The sequence below is a fragment of the Dromiciops gliroides genome, chromosome 1 (assembly GCF_019393635.1).
Source record: "Dromiciops gliroides isolate mDroGli1 chromosome 1, mDroGli1.pri, whole genome shotgun sequence".
NCBI lineage: Eukaryota > Metazoa > Chordata > Mammalia > Microbiotheria > Microbiotheriidae > Dromiciops > Dromiciops gliroides.
In genome coordinates, this window is record NC_057861.1 from 8,080,031 (window position 1) to 8,102,477 (window position 22,447).

Genomic DNA, 22,447 nt, shown 5'->3' on the forward strand with positions numbered 1-22,447 from the left:
CCCAGCAAAAAACAAAAACAAAAACACCTCACCCTGTCCACCCCGGGGAACTGGGGAGGGGGGCGCTGTGTGCAGCTTTTCTTTTTGCTCCCACCTTTCCTGGGCTGCCCCCAGCCCTCCTTTCACCCACCTGCCCTCTGGTTGCCCACGGGGCCCAGCACCCGGCTGCTGATGGGCTGGCCTCGGCCATCCTTGATCTCGATGGTGAAGGTGGTCTTCATGCTGGCCTCCCCAGAGGTGCGGGACGGTGGAGTCCAGCTGCCCTGCTCAGCCTGTGGGACGGTGACGGGCAGAGTGCCGGGCTCCTCTGAGCCCAGCAGGGGCCCCCTCTCTCTGTTTTCAAGGGGCCTCCCCTGTGACGTGGCCAGGCTCCGCCCCCCCAGGCCCTCCTCCTTGGGACAGTCCCGATGCCTGGCCCCGACTCTGACAATCTGGGGCTCTCCTTGCCAGGAGGAGGTGTGGGTGCTGCTGCTGGTGATCCTGGAGGTGACGGAAGAGGAGAAGGAGGAAAGGCCTGACTCTCCTCTCATGCTGCCCGGGAGTCCAGGGCGCTGCTCACTTGCTCGGAGGGGTCCTGGGGCCACCCGCTCCACGGAGCTGAGGAGCCGCTGTTGCTGGGGAGCTCGGGCCCCTGGGGGGTCCCCTCGTGGGCTCGGGCCTGGGGGGGCAGGTGACTCAGAAGATGTGAACTTGCGGACCCGGTCCCGGACAGAACTGGTCCTCTGGAAAGGGGAGGGGCTGGCAGGGCCGGCCTTGGACGACTCTGGGAAGGAGAATCAGAAGGAGGGAAGGTGAGGTTAGGGGCCAGACCCAAGCACCAGGGCTCTGGCCCCCAGGATGATGAAGCCAAATGGATGCAACGCCTCCCTGGGGGCAGAGTCTGGGATGGGAGGGTGAGGGAGCCACTGAGGGCGCCACCACGATCCCGCCTCCCCCCCCCAACCCGGACCCAAGGGTGAGCAACCTGTGGGGAGCAGAGGGGTTGCTACCTGTGGCCTGAGCCCTGCGGGGGGTGAGCAGCGACAGGGAGCGTTGGCAAGAGCGGGGACCGGGCTGGTGGAGAGAGGGCACTGCCAGGACCAATGCCGCAAGGGAAGCCAGAGTGGGTGGTGGTGCCCGTGCATGCCAAGAAGAGAGAGGAAAGCCATTGGGGGGGGGTAATAGAGAGCCCATGGGCAGGCAGTGTGGGCCCCTCATAGAGGGCCAGGGGAGGGGGCCTGCAATCCATCCAGCCACCTGAGCACCCCAAGCCTCCCTGTGCCCCCAACACACACTCACCCCAAGCCTCCCTGTGCCCCTACCACACTCACCCCAAGCCTCCCTGTGCCCTTACCACACTCACCCCAAACCTCCTTGTACCCCCAAAACACTCACTCCTAAGCCTCCTGTGGCCACTCAACACAACTCACCCCACAATCTACTCACGCCTTCCCTCCTCCCCCCGGCTCCCTCCCTCTCTCACCCCCCCACCCTGTCACACCTCCTTCCTTCCCCTTACACACACACACACACACACACACACACACACACACACACTCTCTCTCTCTCTCTCTCTCACTCCCTTCTCACACTCTTCCTTCCCACACCTTCCCCCCTCCCCCCATAGCTGGAATCTGTCCCAGGCTCTTTCCCCTCCCCTCCTCACTCCCCCACTAAGAACCACCATGTTCTGCCCTCCTCCCTGACTCAGACTTGGGTGTCAGGACGGGGTGGTCTGGCTCTGGAGCCAGAAAACCTAGGTTCCAATCCTTACTCCCTCTGCCACTTAGCCACCCCGTGCCTCAGTTTCCTCCTCTGGATGAGATGGTCTCTGAGGTCCCTGAGCCCTGGGAAGGGCCAGGTTGCACCTGGGGTAGATTCCTTCCCACCACGATGCCCGCTAGAGCCTTGCACCCCTGTCACCCTCCCTGAGTGAGGCCCTGCTCTGTGAGGGGTGTTCTGAGCCCCCCAGCTGCCCTGAGACAGCTTTGGTGACCGAAGGCTTGAGGGGATGGCCTAGTCTGACCTCTTCATTTTGCAGAGGAGGAAACTGAGGCCCAGAGCACAGCCAGGTCCCCTGAGCCCGAGGCCAGGCCGCTCCCTTGGGGGCTGCCTCGGCCTGGATGGCTCTCCCCGCCCCCTCCCGGTCTGCCCAGTGCCCAGGAGGGCGTCGGGGGTGGGGAGCCTCAGGCCCAGCCCTTATTGGGGAGAAGAATGCACCAGGCCATGGTTTCCCTTTCAAGGCCCGGAGGTAGAGATGCTTGGATGGGCTGCGGGATAAACAGCCCCTCCATCTCCCAGCCCTGACAGCGGGGCCTTGGGATGGTGGCGGAGCTGCCCGCTGGCCTGGGGCCCGGGTGAAGGGCCCTGTGCTGAAGCCTCCCTCCTGGGTACTGCCCCAGCCCCCAGAGAGCACCCCCTCAGCATGGCCGCCTCTTCCACCTGAAAACCTCGAGTGACGGGGAATTCGCTACCTCCTGAGGCAGTCCACCCACTGCAGGAAATCTGCCCCGACATGGGCCGCCATCCACCGCCAAGCAGAAGCGGGCCAAGAGCTCTGCCACATCACGAGACAGAGACCAGTCCAGCCTGAGCACTCTCCTCCCTGCCGCTAAAGTGCCCTGCCCCCCGCCCTGAGGCCCTTCCCCAGAGCCAGCCCGGGCACCAGCGAAGGCCCAGTCCCTTACCAGCTGTCTTCCTATCAGGGGTCCCGACCACTCTCTCTGCCGCCGGCTTCTTTTGGCCCGGGCCCAGCTGAGGAGAGATGTAGGTGCTGATGACCTTCTCCGCTGCCCCCACCCCCACCAGGCTGCCACCCACACCCGAGGTCGCCATGCCCCTTGCCAGGGAGCAGTGGCCTGTGAATCCTGGGGCTCAGTCACACTGGGGATAGACTTGGCCACCCCAGGCCTCATACCTTGTTACTCTGGACATCACTGCCTCCAAGCCGGACTGGCATGCACTCCCTCGGCTGGGCTAGGCAGGGGCTTGGGCTCTGGGGGGCCGAAGGCTGGGGCTCCTCGGGGCTTGTGGCTCTGGGGGGACTCCCGGCATCTGGCTCTTCCTCTGGGAAGGACCTCGGGGGCCTCTCACTGGCCTCCTCGCCACCTGCCGCCACCAGGCACTGGGCTGGCTCCAAGGATGCGGGCGTGGAGGGTGGGCTGGGCAGGCTAGGGGGTGTTGGGCCCACAGCATCCAGCAGCAGGAGGGGCCCAGCCGCCATGTCTGGGAAAGACAAGAAGTGGGGGTAGCCCAGGTGGCCAGCGGGGGCTTCCTTCCCGGTCCTCCCGCCAAAGGCCCAGGGGCCCCCAGAACCCAGGATATACCATCCAGCTCCGAGCGGGGGGTTTCTTCTTGCCACTGGCTACTCGGGGCCTGAGTCTGCGCTGGTTCAGTCTGCTGTTCCCGCTCCCTGGCCTGAGAGAGACAGACAGAGACAGGAGAGAGACAAGGACAGAGACAGGAGAAAGAAACAAGACAGAGACAGGAGACAGAGACAGAGACAGGAGAGAGAGACAAGACAGAGAGAGAGAGACAGAGACAGGAGCCAGAGACAAGGACAGAGAGAGACAGAGACAGGAGAGAAAGAGAGAGAGAGAGAGAGAGAGAGAGAGAGAGAGAGAGAGAGAGAGAGAGAGAGAGAGAGAGAGAGAGAGAGATTCAGGAGAGAGAGAGACAAGACAGAGAGAGAGACAGACAGAGATAGGAGACAGATACAGTCAGACAGACATACCCAAAGAGAGAGGGTCCCGGCCACCCAGCTCCCGCCCCCAGCCTGGGGCCTGCCCGTCTTCTCCAGGGCTGCCACTGGCCATGCAAAGTAGCTGAAGTTAAATCCAGGGTGAGGCCCAGGTGGCCAGTCCTGATGGGGCTGGAGCAAACCTGTCTCCCCTGCCCCCACAATGGCACATGGGGGCACACCCTCACCACCCAGGTATGCCTCCCATTCACAATTCACCACACACACACACACACACACACACACACACACACACACACACACCCCATAACACACAAAAGCACACAGGCTACATACATGTATACATGGGTGCTGACATGTCATCAGACTGGAAAACAGACTGTAGAGGTGGGCGTGTGCCCCATGCACAAGCACATGGGGTCATAGATTGAGCTGAACTTCCCCCAACCCCATTTTAGAGGAAAGACTCCTGGTTCTGGGGTCCAAGGCTCTGGGTTTGAATCCTGCCCTGATGCTCATTATCTGAGTTGACCCTAAGCAAATCACTCAGCCTTCCTAAGCTTCAAGTGGCCTGGGGGCCTCTAAAGGAGAGACAAGGGGAGAAACTGGCCCATCGGGGCCAAAGAAGGTTGGTGCCAATAGGGGTGGGGTGGGGCAGTCCCACTGGCTGTGACTGGCCCCACATTGAGCATGGATGGACCAGAAGCCAAGGGTGCCCTGGCCTTGGTGGGGCAGCGGCCTCTATTGGTGGCTCCTGGTATGGCACCTCCCCATGGTTTTTGCCAGGGGGTGGAGTGGCGGGGGACCCTCTTCTGGTCCTCCGCCCACACCAGCTTCCCCCACACCCAGGGTCCCAGGCCCCTGGAACATAAAACGCAGGCCGGAATGACGCAGATTAAAGAAGGCTGAGCTGGGGAGCAGCTAGGTGGTGCAGTGGATAAAGCACCGGCCCTGGATTCAGGAGGACCTGAGTTCAAAGCCGGCCTTAGACACTTGACACTTACTAGCTGTGTGACCCTGGGCAAGTCACTTAACCCTCATTGTCCCACAAAAAAAAAAAAAAAAGGCTGAGCTGGACAGGATGGGCTGGGAGACTTTCTAGGGATCTCCCCCAGGAGAAGGGTGAATTTAACTTAATTGAATCTCACTTGGCCTTAAAGGCGGCAAAGACAGTCTCGGGCTCACAGGATGCCAGCCAGAACCAGGCCCACATTTGACATTCAAGGAAACTGAGCCTTTGGAATGGGCAGGGAGCCGAGCTCCCTGGGCCCCCTTATTTTACATTCCTGGAAGCTGAGGCCCAGGGACCAGGTCGTGCATGTGGGCAGCATCCCACAGAGGGACAGGCCACCTGGGCGGCCTACAAGGAGGCTGGATGGCCCAATGGTCAGGGACAGGCTGGCCTCTGGCTCTGAGGTCCTATTACTGTGAAAATGTCAGAGCTGGAGGACACTCTCAAGGCTCAGGGAGGAGCCTTGCCCATGGTTACCCTGAGTGCCCACAGCGGCTGCCCCCTTCCAGCACATAGCACAACCCTTCACCCACTCTCGGAGAGCAAATAGAGGGCAGGTGTGCATGGGGAGACCACACCTGGCCCAACCCCGCCCTGGCAACCTGCACCCGGGCTTCTGGGAAACCCTCTCCAAGAGCCTTGCCAGGGCCCTGGGGGAGGGGGGGGAACAGGGACACACTTTGCTTTCCAGGGACGCCAACCCCACTCAACCAAACAGGTCGGCGAGTGGGCCAGGCCTGGCAAGCTCCCCCTCTTTGGCACCTATAGACTAGGGAGCCACAGGGAGCTGAGCTCCTCAGCCCCTCACTTTACATTCTGGGAAACTGAGGTCCAGGGACCAGGTCACACACATGGGCAGCATCCCACCTCTACTCAAACTGGCTAAATATGTAGGTGGGAACAGGTTGTGGTGCAGATACACAGAGGAAAGATGATCCGAGAGCCAGTGGGCCTCAGAGCAGGGACCCGCTGGGATACTGCCAGGATGGGGAACTCACTACTTCCAGGGCCAGGCCCATCTCCTGGCAAGCCTCCTCTTCTGTGCTAGGGCAGGGAGCCAAGGATGGAGAAGGGGCGTGTGTGTGTGTGTGTGTGTGTGTGTGTGTGTGTGTGTGTGTGTGTGTGTGTGTGTGCGTGCGCGCGCGCCAGGGCTGAGAGGGGCTTAGGCAGGGGAAGGCCAGACCCAAAATGAGTATCAGAACAGGGAACCTTCGAGCTCCGAGGGACCAACTTCCTCACTGGGGCAGTGACATGTCCAAGGTCACCCCACGTGGAAGGGACTGAGGCAGAACTCAGTCCAGGTGCAGGCCCCAAAGGAAGCGGTCTGGGGTGGGCCTCCCTGGGGAAGTCAATGAGCCAGCCTCTTCCTCCCTGGTGCCCCTGCCCAGACAGTCCCATGGATACAAACAGGCACCTGGGGACAGCCCAGTGGCTCTAGGCACCCCCCCGGGGGGCCCTACCCACCTCCTGACGTGCCCGCCTCCTGGCTGCCCTTCCTTCACTGTCCTCGTGGGAGCTGGTCAGCCTCCCTGCCAGGGTGGCCGCTGCAAGGGGAGAAGAAGGTGGTCAGGGGCCGGGGCAGCCGGCGGGAGGGCAGGAGGGGGCGGGGGCTGAGGAGAGCTCATACCCTCGATCTCCTGGGCGCGCACCCGGCGGATGGCAGCGCGGATCAGCTTCCGTTCCTCGTATTCACCGGCCGCCCGCAGCTGCAACGATGGGGCCAAGATGGGTGAGGGGGGGCTCTGCGGGGTTCCTCCCGCCACCACCTGCCTCCCGCCCCCGGCTCTGGGCCCTCACCAGTGTGGTCAGTTCCTCCACGTCGCTGATGGACTCAAGCTTCCCCGACAGCAGGGCAAGAGCTGCCCGCTGCTCCTCCTCCTGCTGCTGGGAGCTGCGGGCACAGCAGGCAACCAGCACTTACTGTGTGCCAGGCACTGTTCTAGGAGCTGGCATGCAAAGGAAGCCCAAACCGTGGTCCTGCCCTCAAAGAGCTCACAGTCTAATGTGGGGGGTGGGGGGAGCCAGATCCCCATTTATAGCCTGAGAGAAGGAGGGGGAGGAAGGAAGAAAGGAGGAAGGAAAGAAGGGAGAAAGAGAGGAAGGAGAGAGGGAGAAAGGAAGGAGGGAGGGAGGGGGGTTACTCCATCACTGATTGACAGAGAACACTGCTCATAGAGGGAGAAAGCCCTGGGTTTAATCCCCCTCAGACATTGAGGGGCGGGTGAGGCAGGGGAACCTCTCTGGGTCTCAGTTTCTCCATCTGTAGGGGTGCAGGTGGGGGGCTCTAAGATCTCTTCCCGCTCAGGCTCTAGGAGCCTTTGACCAGCTGAATGACCTGACTCTGGATGGGGAAACTGAGGCCCCAAGCCGTCTCGGGGCAGACCCCTGGCGGCAGTGCCAGGGCCGAGGGTGGGTACTCACTGCAGCCAGTTCTCCTTGTTCTCCAGCCGCTCTGCCCGGAAGCGCTTGGATGCCAAGGCCCCCTCGTCGCGCTCCAGCTCCTGCCGCTGCAGCTCCCGGATGGCCGATCGGATCCGGCGCCGTTCGGCCAGGTCCAGTGTGACTTCGAGCTGGGGACAGACAGAGGGAGTCCGGGGTGGGCTGGAGTGGCATTTCCCAGGAGGGGAGGGGCTGTGTGGGGGCCACCCACGCCAGGAGCTGCGGGGCTCCCTTGGCCCTGGCACACAATGGGTAGCCTATACAGTCCCACACACTCACGTGCCGGGGGCTGGCACTGCGGCCTGTGCCTGGGGCCGGAAGGTCAGCGGGAGCTGGGCCCACGGCGCCATCCAGTCCAGCCCTCTCCTTCCACAGAGGGAGGGCTCCTTTGGACACCATCTGGACCAATGATTCCCATTCCAAAGATAGAGAAACTGAGGCCCAGGGAAGCCCATGACCCGCCCTGGGTCACCCAAGGAGGCCCAGCACCTGCCATTACACACCTCTGACCTTAGGGTCTCCAGGGCTTTGGCCCCTGAGGGAAGGGAGAAGGGGTGAGTAACTTGGGGGTCCCAGGACCATTAGGTCTCTGCTTGCTGGGGCTGGTGAAGGGTCCTGGGAAGGCAGCCTAGACAAGGGCCCCCGTCTGCCTGGAGGAGGGGTGTGGAGCCAGGCTGGGAAGGTGCTCTAGGGAGGAGTCTGTACTTGATCCTCAAGGTAGCCAGGAGCCAAGGAAGCTTCTGGAGCAGGAAAGTGGCCGCTATTTTAGGAAAATTGATTTGGAGGATAGATCAGAAGGGAGAGGCAGGAGGCTGGGAGATCCATCACAGTCCAGGCCAGAGGGGATGAGGAGGGGTTTGATACCTAAGAGAAGTCTGGGAGACGGAAGTGACAAGATCTGGCCTCAGATGGGATGGAGGAGCCTTTTTTTCAGGAGGGAAGGGAGGGGAGGGGGGACCCCTGAGGGAGCAAGCCTCACGGGAGGTGTCTGGGGTGGAGGGGGTCTTACAGCCCAGACCAACATCAGTGGTCAGCTTCCCCAGCACTGCCCTTTCCTATCACCAGACTCTAGAAGGAGACCAGTGAGTCAATCCGCACTCATTAACAGTCAGATATTGTGCTAAGCAAAGACCACACTAAGAAAGACAAAAGATGGCTCTCCAGGAACTGCCCTTAAGGAGTAAGATCTAATGTACCCCTGGGGGAAACTGAGGCCCATCCCAGGGGCCTGGCTTGGTTCTCTTGAAGGACGGGACCTCAGGAGAGCATAACTAAGGAATTTACAGAATAAAGAAACTAAAGCAAACAGAGTTAAGTGACTTGCCCAGGGCCACATAGCTAATAAATATCTGAGGCCAGATTTGAGAAACATTTTCAGAGGTTGAGAGGGACCAGGGAAGATGGAGATAAAAATTATCTAATTTTACATACAGGAGGGAAAACTGAGGCCCAGCAAGGGGAAGTGAATTGGCCAAGGTCCAGCACGAGTCAGTGACAGTCGGGATTCAAAAGTCCAAATTCGGCTCTGGCCAAATGAGGCCGACTTGGGCCCCTTCTGACCCAGAGATTCTGAGAGGCCCAGAGAGGGGAGGGAACCTGCCTGAGGTCACACAGCAATTGCTAGGCAGGGCCCCAGACAGACAGGCCTAGGGTCAGTCTAGTCTTTCACACAGAGAGAGGAGGTTAGGGGTGTGGCCGAGGGAGGGAGGGAGGGGCCCGGGGCTCTTTCCCTCCACAGATGGCTGACCTTGGGAGGAGAATGTTTGGGTTTTCCCACAGAGGCTTCTGCCCGCACCTCAGGGAGGGAACTGACCCAGGATTTCTTAGGTGTGTGTGGGAAAGGCTGAAGTGGACTTGGGCCTGGCTGCTGCCTGATAAGGGTCAAGGGTCAGGAGAGGGACTTGAACCCAGGCCCAGCTGGTTCTCATGAGAGAGGGGGAGGGGAAAGGCAGGAGGCTGCTGATGACGGCCAGCATTTGTATAGCTCTGTCAAGTCTGCAATCCTCCAAACTGCAGATGAGCAAACTGAGGCAGACAGGAGTTAAGTGACTTGCCCAGGGTCAGTTTCTCAGGTCAGGAAGGTTTTCCTGACTCTAGCCACTGCACTCCTCCCAGTGATGCCCCTTCATCCTCTCCCTGGAAAGAAATCTGGACTCTAGTCCATGACCTGGTTTCTGGCCCTGTGACCTTGCGCAAGTAGTCATAGCCTCACTCCAACACCGGGATTGGCACTCAGGGCCGCTGAGGACTCAGACTCTCTCAAAGCTGCCCTGGGAGGGAGGGGGCCGGGCCCCAGGGTTTGGAGCTGGTCCTCAACTTCCTGGTCTCCCTGGCTGCCCCCCCATCTAGAACTAAACTCTATTCTCATTCCCCCCCCCCCATTTTCGAGGCTGGGGGGTGGGGTGGGGAGGAAGGGCACTGGTCTCTCTATGGTCCTTCTGACAAGCCCCAGCAATTGGATTCTCTGGGCTGGAGAGGGGTAGGCTCACAAATGTTTGGGGGGGATGCCTAGCCCCAAATCAGGCAGGCTGGCCCTTCCCTACTGCCAGCTCACCTGGCACTGCAGCCGTAGACCAGAGACTGGCACTAGGTGGGGGGCAATTTAATTCAATTAGTTTTTCCTGGGGTACCTGCCTTAGGCAATGCTGGCGCTTGGGGGTGGGGAGAAGACTTCTACCAAGGAGCCAGAAAGGGGGTGACCTCTCAGAATAGGGGATGTCAGGGCCAGGAGGGGCCTTAGAACGGGGACTGGGAGGGGCTCCACACCCATTTGATGGGTATGGGGTAGAATCTGGCCCCCTACCTACCCCCTACTACACCAAAGCCCAGAAGGGTGGGGGGCTCTAGGGATAAGGGTGCCCCACTTCTGGGAAAGGAATGGGGAAAAGAAATGGGGAAGGCCTCCTGGGGGCCTCTCCCAGACCCATGGAAGGGTCCCACCCCCAACTCGGCTGGGCCCCAGGTAATCTCTGTCACCCTCTGGGCAAGGGAGGGGGCGAGGGTAGCACCTGATAGGAAGAAGCTGGAGGAACTTCACTGAGCCCTGGGGAGCCTGGGAGAAGATTGGCCAGGATGGGGGAGGGGGGAGAACAAGAGGACTGGTGGGGGGACAGAGGCAGAGAGAAGGATGGGAGGCAGAGAGAAGGATGGAAGGCAGAAGGGAGGAGGAGACTGGGAGAGGGGAGAGCCATAGGAGAAGGGAAGGGGGAGCCAGGAGGAGGAGGACCAGCCAGGGAGGGGAGCCCTGAGGGAGAGGCCTTGGGAGGGCCCTCGGGGCAGAAGGCCAGCCAGGTGCTGAGCACTATCTTCATCTGGCAGTGGATGGGCAGGGGCGGCCCCGACGTGCCCACAGCCCAAGAAGGGGCCTCGGCCACCTCCCCTGGCAGGCCTGGCTGGGGGCAGCTCTCAGGGACCCCTCCTCATACCAACTCAGACCCGGGCCCTGGGGGCAGCAGCGCTGGGCAGGGTGGGCCAGCCCCTAACTTCCTGAGGGTGTGGGGAGGGGTGTCCAACAGGAAGGACTCCCAGGCGGGGGCTGTTTCCTCCACACCGGGAAAAGCCCAGGGTTAGGAGGCTGCAGACAGGGTCCAGGCCTGGCCTGGCTCTGCTCAAGTCCCTCTGAGGGCCTCAGTTTCCTCTCCTGTGAATTCATGGGGTTGGACCAGATGTGTGAACATAGGAGAGCCATTTGCCTTCGGAGACTCAGTTTCCTTATTTGTAAAATAAGGGACATTGTGCCCGCCCAGGCAGCGATGAGGATCACAAAGGACTTGGCAGATAGTTATAAATATTGCTGAAATTCTTCTAAAATTAGTCCTCCCCACTTTGCTGCTGTGTTCTAAGCTCCTTCCCAGCCCTGGCACTCCCTGTTCTAGGTTCCTTCCCAGCCCTGACATTCCTTGTTCTAAGGTCTTGAGAGGCGGCTTAGAACGGGGCATGTCAGGGCTGGGAGGGGCCTGAGAACAGGGAGTGTCAGAGGTGGGGGGAGGGCTTAGAACAGGAAATGGACAATGTTAGAGCTATAAGTGGGGGAAGGATTTGTACAAGGGGAGAACTGGGTTCTCCTGGCTCTGCCAGTCACTCCAGGTGTGACTAGGACAGTCCTGACCCTGGCTGGTCCTCAGTTTCCCCAGATGGAAGAAAGGGGCTGGCTTCCATGATAGCCAGTGGTCCAGCCTGCCCCCTGCTCAGACAGTCTCTGCTCTGAGCACCCCGCCCCAGAGCCATTCCAGGGGATGCCCAGGCCTGGAGGGAGGAGCCTGAGGCATTCACAGGCTTGGAGCACTGGGATCACCCCCTGCTGAGAAAGCTGGGCTCCTGCCCCCCCCCCCCCCAGTCTCCAGAGTCATCTTACCTGGCAAACTCCCCAGGTGCCCTCTCCCCACTGAGCCCACGGGGCCTTCCTGCTCTGGCCTGGCCTGCCCCTCAGGGGGGCACTGTGCTGAGAGTGTGTGTGTGCCTGGCTCAAGGAGCAGGAGTGGGGGTGCCCTGGGCATCCAAGACAGCAGGGGCGATCCTGCTCTGGGCTGGGGCAGGAAACAACATGGGTGAAAATGATTATGGGTGCCCTGGTCCCCTTTGGAGGGGGGCTGTGGGAGGTCAGCCTAATCTCCAAAGGGGGAACTCCTTCAGCCCCCCCTTCCAAGGTCCCCACCCTTCCCAGCACCCACAAGTAAAGAGCTGTGGGGGGAGTGAGGAGTGAAGTCCTGCCGCCCCACCCCCCCCTCCCGACGCTTACTGGCTGTGTGACCTTCAGTAAAGCCCTTTGTCTCTGGGCTTTGCTCTCTGTAAAAAACTGCAGGTCCTCGCTGGGAGGCCCACATAAAGTAAGGAGGCTCCCCTAGGCCAGGGTGACCTCTCCTGTGTCCTCAAACGAAATACGGAGATCCCGCAGTGATCGGATCAGACCGCTCACAGAACCCCGGGCCCAGAGCACCTGGATAGCTTCTCCTCCCCACCCCCACCCCCAGCTGGGACAGTCTGTTCTAGGTTTTCAGAATCACCCCAGTTCTGACATACCATATTCTAAGGCCCCTCCCAGCCCTGCCAGCCTGGGGTCTTGGGCCCCTCTCCCAGACCCAGCCGGAGCACATAGGAAGGGAAGGAGTTGGGGGGCCAGGCCCCCCTCCTAAGTGGCTCAGTCGAATGTCACTCCCCCACCCCCCAGGGGCCACGCTCTGATTGAGCTCAGGCATCCCTGGTTAGACATTAACACTCCTGGACTGAGCAGGAGGCAGATCGCTAGGCCGCTCTCTGGGGGGGTTCAGGCTCCCTAACAGGTTGGACTTGGGGGCCTCCGGGGCCCCTCCCCCATGAGTCCTTCCATTCTGGGACTGGGATCTCATCCAATCCCAGAAACCTCGTTGCGGCCTCACTCCGTGCTAGGCACAGTGTCAGGCACCAGAGATGGGCACACCACCAACACCACCAAACAAACCCCAGACTGGTCCCTGCCCTCAGGGAGTTTACATTCTCCTGATTCTATTTCAATCATCAAAACTTGGTGGAGAAAGCCAATTACTTTGGAAAATAAGAGGGGGGGTGTCGGATTTACAGGAGGGTTTCTACCTCCTGGCTAGTTCTAAGTCCTAGGAGGGCCCCAGAGGCTCTGGGGGCCCGGCCACTGGTTGGTCCAGCAGCCAGGTAGGTCCCTCCCCTCCTCCTCCCAGGAGGGAGACGGTTAATGAGTCAACAGCGAAGTACAAAGGGTTATTGTCAGAGGCTGGGTGGGGTGGGGGGAAGGGGAGGGGCAGTCTTCTAGGCCCAAAGTAAATCTGAGGGCCTGCATCAGACGCCGGAGGAAAAGCCTGCTCCGATGGGGTGAAGTTGGGGGGGACAACAGCTCCCCAAAGGCCCTCCTCCTGTTCTCTTATTGATGCTCCGGCAGCCTGGAGGAGAAAACGGAGGGGCAGAGGGGGCAAGTGTCAGAATCCAGCCCGCTTCTCTTAGGGGTCCATAGTAAAGAGCGGGAAGGGCAGCCTTGTACAGGAGGCCCGGAGGAGTCAGGGACTGGGCCGAGGTCCTACAACACATCTACGGCCCAGCCAGGATTGGAACCCAGGGGTCCTGACCCCAGCCTGGGGACTGCTGTGTCCACTCAGAGTGTAATCTCCTCGAGGACAAGGTCGTCTGGTACCCAAGGGAACTGTCTCAGCGCTCAATGAATCAGAGTACTTCATTCTGCCTGGCATTCAAGGCCCCTTGTTTTACAAATCATGGCCTGGATGACCAGAGGTTCTGGGAGGAACTTCCCCAAGGATGCATGGGTATTAAGTGATGGAGGCTGTATCAGAGCCCGGGCCCTCTGAGATCCAAGTCAGGGTTCTTTCCACTGCCCTAGGAGGGTTCTGGGGGACCTCCCTTAATGGTTCAGTCACCCCCATGTGAACCTGATTTCACTGAGGGGAGTGAGGGTGCCACAGGGTCATTAACCCCTGACCTCTTTACTGCTGTCTAGTGCCTTAAGTTGGGGGCCTTCAAAAGGACCATGATCCTCTAAGCTCTGACATTCTAGGCTCTGATGCCCCTTCAAGCCCTGCCATCCCCTGTTCTAAGTCCCCTCCCAGCCCGGCCATCCCTTGTTCTCAGGCCCCTGGACTGTCTGAGCACTGAGGGACTGTCAATATGTCATCATCCACGGGCCTCTGGCTTTGTGGCTGCTACACATCTCACCCCTCCCCTCTCCTCAAGCAGGGAGTGCCCACGGGCAGCAGCTGGCTAATTTAAATCAGCCAATGGTGCCCACTAGCGGTTGGGCCCCACCCCTGAGCTGGACCAGGCAGCCTGGGTGTGGCTTTCTGCCCCTCAAGCTACTTGACTGGCTGGTCTAGGATGGCTGAGGTTGGGAAAAGGGAGCCCAGGATTTGGGGAAGGGGGCAGCCATGGCAGGGGTGATGGTGGGGGCTGGGAGGGCCCCCGGTGTGTGTGTGTGGGGGGGGACGAGACTGGGAGAGAGGATGAGGCACAAGGGATGGTTGGGATGGCCAATGACTGCTAGGGGAGCCAAAGATTAGAGACAGAGGCCACTGGGGGGGGGAAGGATGGGGGCTCCGAAGTACGGTGTGGGGAGGAGTGGGATGGCTGGAGCCCGGGAGGCAGGGCTGATCTGGGCCCTCCGTGAAGGCCGGCCCCAGTGGGGATGGGGGTGGGGGTGGGGGCTGTTCCTGCTCCTCAGGGTCTCTGTCCCGGATCACTCTTTCCACTCCCCACCCCCCTGGCAGACACAAGCCTAGCCCCAGGCCCAGCTGGGATCCCCGGCCCCTCCCAGGCCCAGCTGTTGCCACGTGCAGCCCCCAGCCCAGCCCTCAGGAATGTGTGGGAAGGAAACAGGAAGGGGGCTGAAGGAACCCAAACCTCCCAGGATGGAGGGCCACGCGGGGCAGGCAGGGGGGGTGGGGGGGTGGGAGCCTGGGAAAGGTGGGGAGGCAGAGGAGGCTGAGGGGGGCAGGAGCCCCCATGATCCAGTGGTGGCCCCGCAGCAGGGTTTTCCCTTATATGGGCTTGTCTTCTCCCAGAGCCCCTGGTCGGGACCGGGAGCCAAGAAGCAGCCGGGGAAGCTTGGATCTTCTTGCCAAGGCAGGAAAGCCAGGGGCTGGGACACCCTCCCCTCCCCCAGCCGCTGCCCCCACGCGCCCTGGGGTCCGTCCTGTTCTCTGAGCTCAGGGAGGAGGGAGAGAGGGAAAGGAAGCGGAGGGGGTGGGGAGGGAAACGAGGAGGAAGGAATGAAGGAAGAAGAATGGGGGCAGGGGGAGGGAGGGAAGGAGGATGGAAGAAGAGGAAGAGGAAGGGGAAAGGCAGGGGGAAGGGGAGTCCCCTCTGCCCCTCCCCCCTCCCTCCCTGTGGCTGATGACCAGGCCGGGCTCCAGCAGACAGGCTTAGCTGGCCCGTTGTCCTGGGATCTTAGATCTCCTCCCTATGGGAGGCCCAGAGAAGTACAAGGACTCGTCCAAGGTCACCCTGGGGGTGAGCTGCTGAAAGAGCCCAGAGCCTGGGATTCCCCAATAGATGCTTAGATCAGGCCCCTCCGGGAGACACCCCGAGTTCTGGGCAGCAGGGTCAGGGACACCTTCCTCTTCCCACCTCCAAGCCTTTGCTCTTGGCATTCTCTTGGCCAAGAAGCCTTTCGTTCCCCTCCTCACCTGCCAACCACTGACCAGCTCTGATGTCTCTTTAAAGCAGCCCTCCCTAGGGGCAGCTAGGGGGCGCAGTGGTTAGAGCACCGGCCCTGGATTCAGGAGGGCCTGAGTTCAAATCCGGTCTCAGACACTTGACACTTACTAGCTGGGTGACCCTGGGTAAGTCACTTAACCCCCCCAAAAAACAGAAGAAGAAGAAAGCAGCCCTCCCTGCCCACTCCAGGTTGGGTCACCTCCCTCCACAGCGCAGCCTTTTTTCACTTGGCTGTCAAAGCAGCATCCCCTCTCCTGTCTCATTGTCCTCCCACAGTGGCAGCCCCCTGAGGGCAGGACCTTGCCTAAACTCAGGCCCCAGCTCTGAGCTTAAGGGCCCAGCCTCTCCTCAGCCTCCCCTGCCCCACCCAGCAGTTCTGCAGAGTCAGAAGCAGGCTCCAGTCAGCATGCATTAATTAAGCTCCTACTGTGTGCCGGGCCCTGCAGATACAAAGAGAGAGTCCCAGTCTAGAAGGAGTTTATATTCTTATATTCTAATGGGGGAGACAGACAATAGAAGCCAGGGTGCTCGGAGACACCCCAGAATGAGGGAGGACGAACGCAGATCCAGCCTGGCCCAAACCCAAACGCTCTTCCCCCTCCAACACACTGCCCTGACACGGAACCAGAGCAGGGCCAAAGTGGGCCAAGAAGCCACCTGGAGGGGGCCAGGAACACGGCTGGTGCTGGCATTCAAGGCTTGGAACACTCAGGCTCCGACCAGCAGGCCCCTGGCCTCTCCTCCCTCCAGGATGCAGCCCCCATGCCGCCGAGGCCTGCATCGCGTCAGCAGCCTCGTCTCCTCTCCCCTTCTTCCTTCCTCGTGTCCCCTCCTGGCATCCCTCCCTTCCTTCCTGCTGCCCCAGGTTGCTGGCCCTTTCTCGCCTCCCCAGGAGGCCCTTTCTTGTGGCTGTCCCTGGCCAATGTCCCAGACTCCCGGGCATGCTCCAGAACATTGGAGCCGGCAGCTCCAAGCCCCCTGACCTGGCTCTCCCCTGCCTCTAGGCAGACATTTCAGATTTTTCTTCTGCCTCAATCCTGCTCAGCCATGCTGGCCTCCTGCCCAGGCTCCGTTCTCAGCCTGCCCCCCCTCCCCAACCCCCCTCACACCAGCTCTGTGCCTAGAACAGACAGACAAGTACAGCCTCCATCAACCCCACCTGCCCAGAGCCCTCCCCCAGGAAGCCTTCCCTGATGCCTGCCTCCTGGCAGTCTTCCTCACACTGACCACTCGGGACCTCTCCTTTCCTCCCCACATGAGACAGCAGACTCTGTCATGTGAGTCCACAGGCCTATCCACCTTGGTAGTGACACGACTCAGCACAGCACCTTGCACAGGGGAGGTACTTAATAAATGCATCCTGGATGAGTGAATGATGAGACAGATGGATGGATGTGAGCAGTCAGAGCTGAACAGGGGATGTCAGAGCTGGGAGGGCCTGAGAACAGGGGATGGCACAGCTGGGAGGGAGCTTAGAACAGGGATGGCACAGCTGGGAGGGGCCTGAGAACAGGGGATGTCAGAGCTAGGAGGGCCTGAGAACACAGGATGTCAGAGCTGGGGGGGGGCACTCAGACACTGTGCAGCCCAAGCCCCCCCATCCCATATATGAGGAAGAGAGAGGCCCAAGGCCACATAGATAGTGAGCAGCTGAGCCAGGGCATGGACTCAGGCCTTCTGACTCCAAGTGCTCTGCTGCCAGGCTCTGGGCCAATTGTGGGGTGTGTCTGGGCTGGCTCTTTTCAGTGGCTGCCAGGCCTAGCTTTGGGCCACTGGACCTTCTCTATCAAGGCAGGCGACCCTGGGGGATTGGGAGGAGGTGCCACGATGCTCAGTCCCACTCTAGAGGAGAGCCTTGAGGGCCCAGATTCCAGGCTTGGCACTGCTGGTCTGCTCCAGAGGGGAGGACGAGGGAGGCTGGCCAGTGTCCTTGGCTGGGGCCTCCTGAGGTTGGCTACCCCAGCCACGCTCATCCCCTGGTGCTCCCTGGAGGGTGGAGGGCAGTTCAGGCCCAGCTCAGGGCTGGGTGGCACCAGACCCCACCACACACCTGCTCTGGCCTGGGGCACAACCCATGACTCCTTTACTGTTTAATCAGGGGGTGGGGGAGAGGCGGGGCTGCCCGCTCCAGACATGCTAAAACACTCTGCATTGGTAGCTTGGCGCAGAGGGAGGTGCATTCCACAGGGACTCCAGAGCTGACCTAGTGTAACCACATTCTTGGCTGCAAGAGCCCCCAGCCCTCCCTGTGCCTCTGTTCTGGAGTGAGATCGAGTTCTAGGTTCCAAGTCCCAGCTCTGTCCTTAATTCACAGTGAAGTTCCTATGTCCCTTAGCTTTTCATCTGTAAAATGGGGTGATGCTGCCTGAGCTACCTCACGGGGTTGTTATGTGGTTTAAGTGGATGGGGAATGCTCTGAATATGTAGGGAGGGGGTCTCCATGCCCAGGAAGTCTCTGGAGCTTCGGCCTCCAGGCTCAGAGGCCTAGGATCTCAGCCCTGGCCAGTTTTTCCCAAGCCGTAGGACCCTGGGTAACGCCCTTCCTCCCTCACAGCCTCTGTTGGCTCTTCTGTAGAGTGAGAGGTCAGAGTGGAGTGGTCTGAGGCACCCTCTGCCTTCGAGGCTCCCTGCCTCGGCAGCCCCGGGGGATGATGGGAGGAAGGGGGTGGGGGTGTGCGTGGGGCCACTCACCAGCTTCCGGAGGGCTCCTTCATCCAGCCCGGCCAAACCCTCATCTGCCATGTTAGAACCGCCAAGCTCTGCTCACTCACAGGGACAAAGCCAGGGGGCAGCCCTGCTTGACTGCCCACGTCCTGCCCTCGGGCCTTCCTAGGAGATTCTGCAACAAAGCCCAGAGTAGACCATGAGGAGAGGGGGAAGCGCAAGGCATACCAGGAACCTCATTCCCCCTCTCCCACACCCTGTCCAAACACAGTCCCACCCACCCATCCATCCTTCCATCCTTCCATCCTTCTATCCATTCTTCCTTCCTTCCAGCTCTGGCAGCCTCTGCAAGGCCCCTGACCCTCTCTCCTTCTCAAGCCTCCACCAGGCTATACCCAGGGTGGCATTGAGGGAAGGAAGGAAGAAGACTCAGTTCAAGTCCTTCTCTCTTCAAAGCTAGACATCTAACTTCTCACCGAGGCCTTAGAGTCCCCATCTCTTAAATGGGGACGCTTGGGCTGCCTGTGCCAAAGGGCCTTTGTCAGGCCCAGATGTTAGGATGTGCTCTGCAAACACTCTGTGACTGCTCTTATCCCATCATCGTCTCTGACTACAGAACATGGAGTCGGTCCCTCCCACGCCCCATCCTCATGCCTCTCATCTTGGGGCCGGGCAGCCTCGGGGGCAGAATCCCCCATTCCGGACCTCACCAAGCACCTGACCGCAAGGCGTTTCATCAAGCATTCCCTGAACACATGAAGGAACTGGTGTCCCCAACTGCTCGTCTAGAGTCAGAGCTCACAAAATGGTTTAGTTGGGAGGGAGCTTAGAACAGGGAATGTAAGGGCTGAGAGGGGCCTTAGAACAGGGATTGTCAGGGCTGGGAGGGGCCTGAGAACAGGGATTGTCAGGGCTTAGAGGGGGCCTGAGAACAGGGGATGGCAGAGCTGGGAGGGGCCTGAGAACAGGGGATGACAGAGCTGGGAGGGGCCTGAGAACAGGGGATGGCAGAGCTGGGAGGGGCCTGAGAACAGGGGATGGCAGAGATGGGAGGGGCCTGAGAACAGGGGATGGCAGAGCTGCTGGGCAGTTTAGAACAAGGAATGTCATGGGGAAGTGGGAAGGGGTCTAGCTCTGTGTCCCAGCTCTACCTCTTGCTCAGTGCGACTGTGGGCAGGACAGATTCTGTGTGACTCCATTTCCTCAACATTAAAAAAGGGTGTTGGGTGGGGCAGTGAGGTGGCACAGTGGATAAAGCACTGGCCCTGGATTCAGGAGTGCCTGAGTTCAAATCCGGCCTCAGACACTTGACACTTACTAGCTGTGTGACCCTAAGCAAGTCACTTAACCTCCATTACCCCGCAAAAATAAACAAACAAACAAACAAAAAATAAATAAATAAGTAAATAAGTAAGTAAGTAAATAAATAAATAAGGGTGTTGGCTCAGGGGGTTTCCAGGGTCCCATGACAATGGCATCAGGTTGGGAAGGGGTTTAGTATACACACTCATCCTTGAGCCTCACAATCATCCTGAGGGAAGGATGATGGATAGACACAGGCTGAGGTTCAGGGGTCAGCCTCACACAGCAGGTAAGTAGCAGAGGCAGGATTTGAACCCAGGTCTCAGTCTCCTGATCTTTTTTCAGGATGGAGGAGGCTGGAGCTAGAAGGGACCCTAGTGATGACCAAGTCTAAAGCTCTCATCTGGAACATCAGGAAGCTGAAGCCCAGAGAGGGGGCTTGTTGTGCCCAGAGATAGCTCAGGAGTGGCAGGGCAGGGCCTCAGAACAGGGCTGTTTGAAGTCCTGATCCAGGGTGTCCTCCACCCCCATTCCAGCCTCAGATGCCAGGGGAGGCCAGCACCCATTTTTAGGGCAGAGCTGGGCAGAGCTACTTAACCCTCCCAGCTCCAGGGCACATGCGGCTGGTGGCTCCCACACACACAGGGAAAGGGCGCCACCTCCCATGGGTCAGCTCCCCTTTCTTTCTCTCCCATCCAGACAGGAGGACCCGGAGCCCCTGACTCAGCCTGGGACTGATTCTGTTAGTCACACTCCACCTCCAGCCCCTGGTTCACCTTACAGGACTGAGACACCCCAGAAAGGCCCCAGGGCCTCTCTCTGCCGGTCACCAGAAGTTACCCAGGCCCATGCTCCCAGCTGAGTCTTCAATTGTGCCTTCCAGGGCTCGTGAAGGGCTCCCCCCCCACCAAGGCTCATCTGTTGGGAACCACTGTCGGCACATCCGGCAGGTACAGCAGGGACCTCACCCTCCCTGCCCAGGCTGGTCTCCCGGCTCTACCCATGCCCGGATCTCCAGGTGAGCAGAGCCCGTGACTAACAAGTATCCTCCCCAGGCTGAGTCAGGGCTCCAGGTCCTACTCTGTGGTCTGTGGCATCTTTGCCAGGAAGCCCTCACTGTGTGTGGGAGCTGCCAGCCCAGTGGGGGTGCAGTGGAGGGGAGGGTGCTCTAGACCCGGGAGGTTGGACAGCTGGGTGCTGGCCTCCCCTGGCGTCAGAGCCTGGAGAGAGCTGATCTAGGCCTGGAAACCTCACCACAGGCACCCCCCTCTCCCCATCGCTGGGGTCCCTTTTACTCCTTGGTCTGTTCATGCTGACCTCAGTCACAGATGACTCCCCCATCTGTGTCGCCCCTCCCCACCTGACCATTCAAGTTGTGCTGAGGTCCTCATGGGGGCCCTGACCCAGCGCTGAGGAGCCCTCGCCATCAGGCGAGCAGTAAGTATTTATTGAGCACCTACTATGTGCCAAGTACTGAAGATACAAAGAAAGCCTTTGGGGCCCCTTCCTCTGGTCCCCCACACAACCACAGGGCCAGTGAGCGCCCCTCCTTCCCCATCCGCCTGGGGGTCCCCACCCCATCTGTACAGCTCCCTCCTGGGAAGGACCAGTGGACTGGGAATGCCAATCCCTCCTCGGGTCCGTGAACATGGGCCTCCACTGGACCTGTCCAGAAAGTCAGTCCTTCTCCCCGGGACCCTGGGCGCCCTCCTGCCCTTGTCCTCGGATTGTTTACTCAGCCTTTCTCTACTGACCATCCAAGTGGCCCTTTCCCACTAAGGGGCCGTCCTTCCCCCACGAGCAGCCACGGATGCGTCCTGGCCAGCCCCTGCAGCCGTCTATGCGGTCCTTCCCGCTTCATCGCCTTCGGACCTGTCTATGCGGTCCTTCTCCCAGGCCCATCCGGCCACCCCGTAGAGCCGATCTACACAGTCCGGTCATCCCTTAGAGCACGTCTACTCGTTCCTGCTATCTCCCAGGGCCCGTCTACACGGTCCTGTCATACCTTAGAGCCGTCTATGAGGTCCTGACATTTCCCAGGGCTCGACTGTGCCGTCTTGTGCCTCCCCCAGGGCCCGTCTACGCGGTTCCAGGGCCAGTTTATTCCGTCCTCTTGTCTCCCCTGGGCCCGTCTACGTGGTCTTTAGTATCGCCCAGGGCCCGTCTACGCGGTCCCAGGACCCGTCTACACGGTCCCGTGCCTCCTCCGGGACCCGTCTACACGGTCCCGTGCCTCCTCCGGGACCCGTCTACACGGTCCCGTGCCTCCTCCGGGGCCCGTCTACACAGTCCTCCCCCTCCGGCGCCTGCTCCGGCCGCCCGCACACTTACTTGGGCTCGGCGGCCCGCGCAGCCCCGCGCGCCCTGGCCCATGCACAGGCTCCGTCCGCTCCGCGCGCTCCGGTCCGTCGGTGTGGCCGGACTCGGCTCGCCGCCCGCAGCTGGCCGCCCGCCGTTCCTTCTGCCACGGTCTCTAGGGGACACTGGCCGGCCCGCCCCGCCCGTCCGGAGCCCGGCTCCTCAGGCTCCGCCCCGCCACGCCCCTAGGCCGCCGCCGTCGCCAATCCGTCGCCAGGCCCCTCCCACCCTACCCGTTTACCTCCCACGGTTGGCTCGATTTAATTTTAGGTCACGCCCCCTCGCTACAGCTCCTCCCTCCGAGACAAGGCCCCTCCGACTTGGCGCACAGCCTCCTGGGCGTTGTAGTCCTTGACTCCTTCCTCCTCCTTCACCCCCTCCCACTCCACCTCACCCCTTTCCCCTCGGCGAGCCTGCCAGCGCGGACTTGCCGGGGCCCTCCCCACTGACAATGCCTGAGAAGCAACCCCGCGAGGAGGGAGGTTGGCCGAGGTGGCTCTGGGGCGGGCGGCTGAGCTCGCTCCTCTCTCCCTCTGTCTCTCTCTTTCTCTCCCCTTTGTTCCCAGTTGAGTTCCCCCTCCTCGGACTCCTCCTTCTTCCCCTGCACTTAGGTCTCCCGAGCCTGCAAGAGTCTCTGGACCGGGCGGGCTGCAGGGGCTGGCTGGACGGGACCGAGAAAGCCGGGCGGGGGCGATGCGAGCCACGTTCATTAGTCCAGGAGCCAAGCGGAGCGCCCCCTTTGCGGAGCTCTGAGCGCCGGAGCCAGGCTGGCCTCTTGGTGTGGACCGCAACGCGCATTGATTAAGCACCTCTTCCGAGGTCAA

At 60.7% G+C, this 22,447-nt stretch overlaps 1 protein-coding gene across 6 annotated transcripts in view; it reads right to left on the minus strand.

Annotated features, from left to right (window-relative positions):
• Positions 1-21,729, minus strand: part of SMTN (smoothelin) — a 39,047-nt gene extending 17,318 nt beyond the window's left edge. For 4 of the 6 annotated variants that reach the window (XM_043962865.1, XM_043962849.1, XM_043962836.1 and 1 more), the window contains exons 1-11: positions 21,597-21,729; positions 17,991-18,138; positions 7,113-7,261; positions 6,489-6,582; positions 6,319-6,397; positions 6,156-6,235; positions 3,306-3,396; positions 2,897-3,204; positions 2,667-2,733; positions 990-1,070; positions 131-763 (exon numbers count right to left, since the gene is read on the minus strand). In XM_043962865.1, the coding sequence (XP_043818800.1) occupies positions 131-763; positions 990-1,070; positions 2,667-2,733; positions 2,897-3,204; positions 3,306-3,396; positions 6,156-6,235; positions 6,319-6,397; positions 6,489-6,582; positions 7,113-7,261; positions 17,991-18,041 (1,633 nt within the window). In that variant the 5' untranslated portion in view covers positions 18,042-18,138; positions 21,597-21,729. Of the gene's footprint in view, positions 1-130; positions 764-989; positions 1,071-2,666; positions 2,734-2,896; positions 3,205-3,305; positions 3,397-6,155; positions 6,236-6,318; positions 6,398-6,488; positions 6,583-7,112; positions 7,262-17,990; positions 18,139-21,270; positions 21,444-21,596 lie in introns of those variants that run through there. The other 2 variants (XM_043962843.1, XM_043962856.1) reach the window with 2 other exon arrangements.
• Between the last annotated feature and the right edge of the window lie 718 nt (positions 21,730-22,447).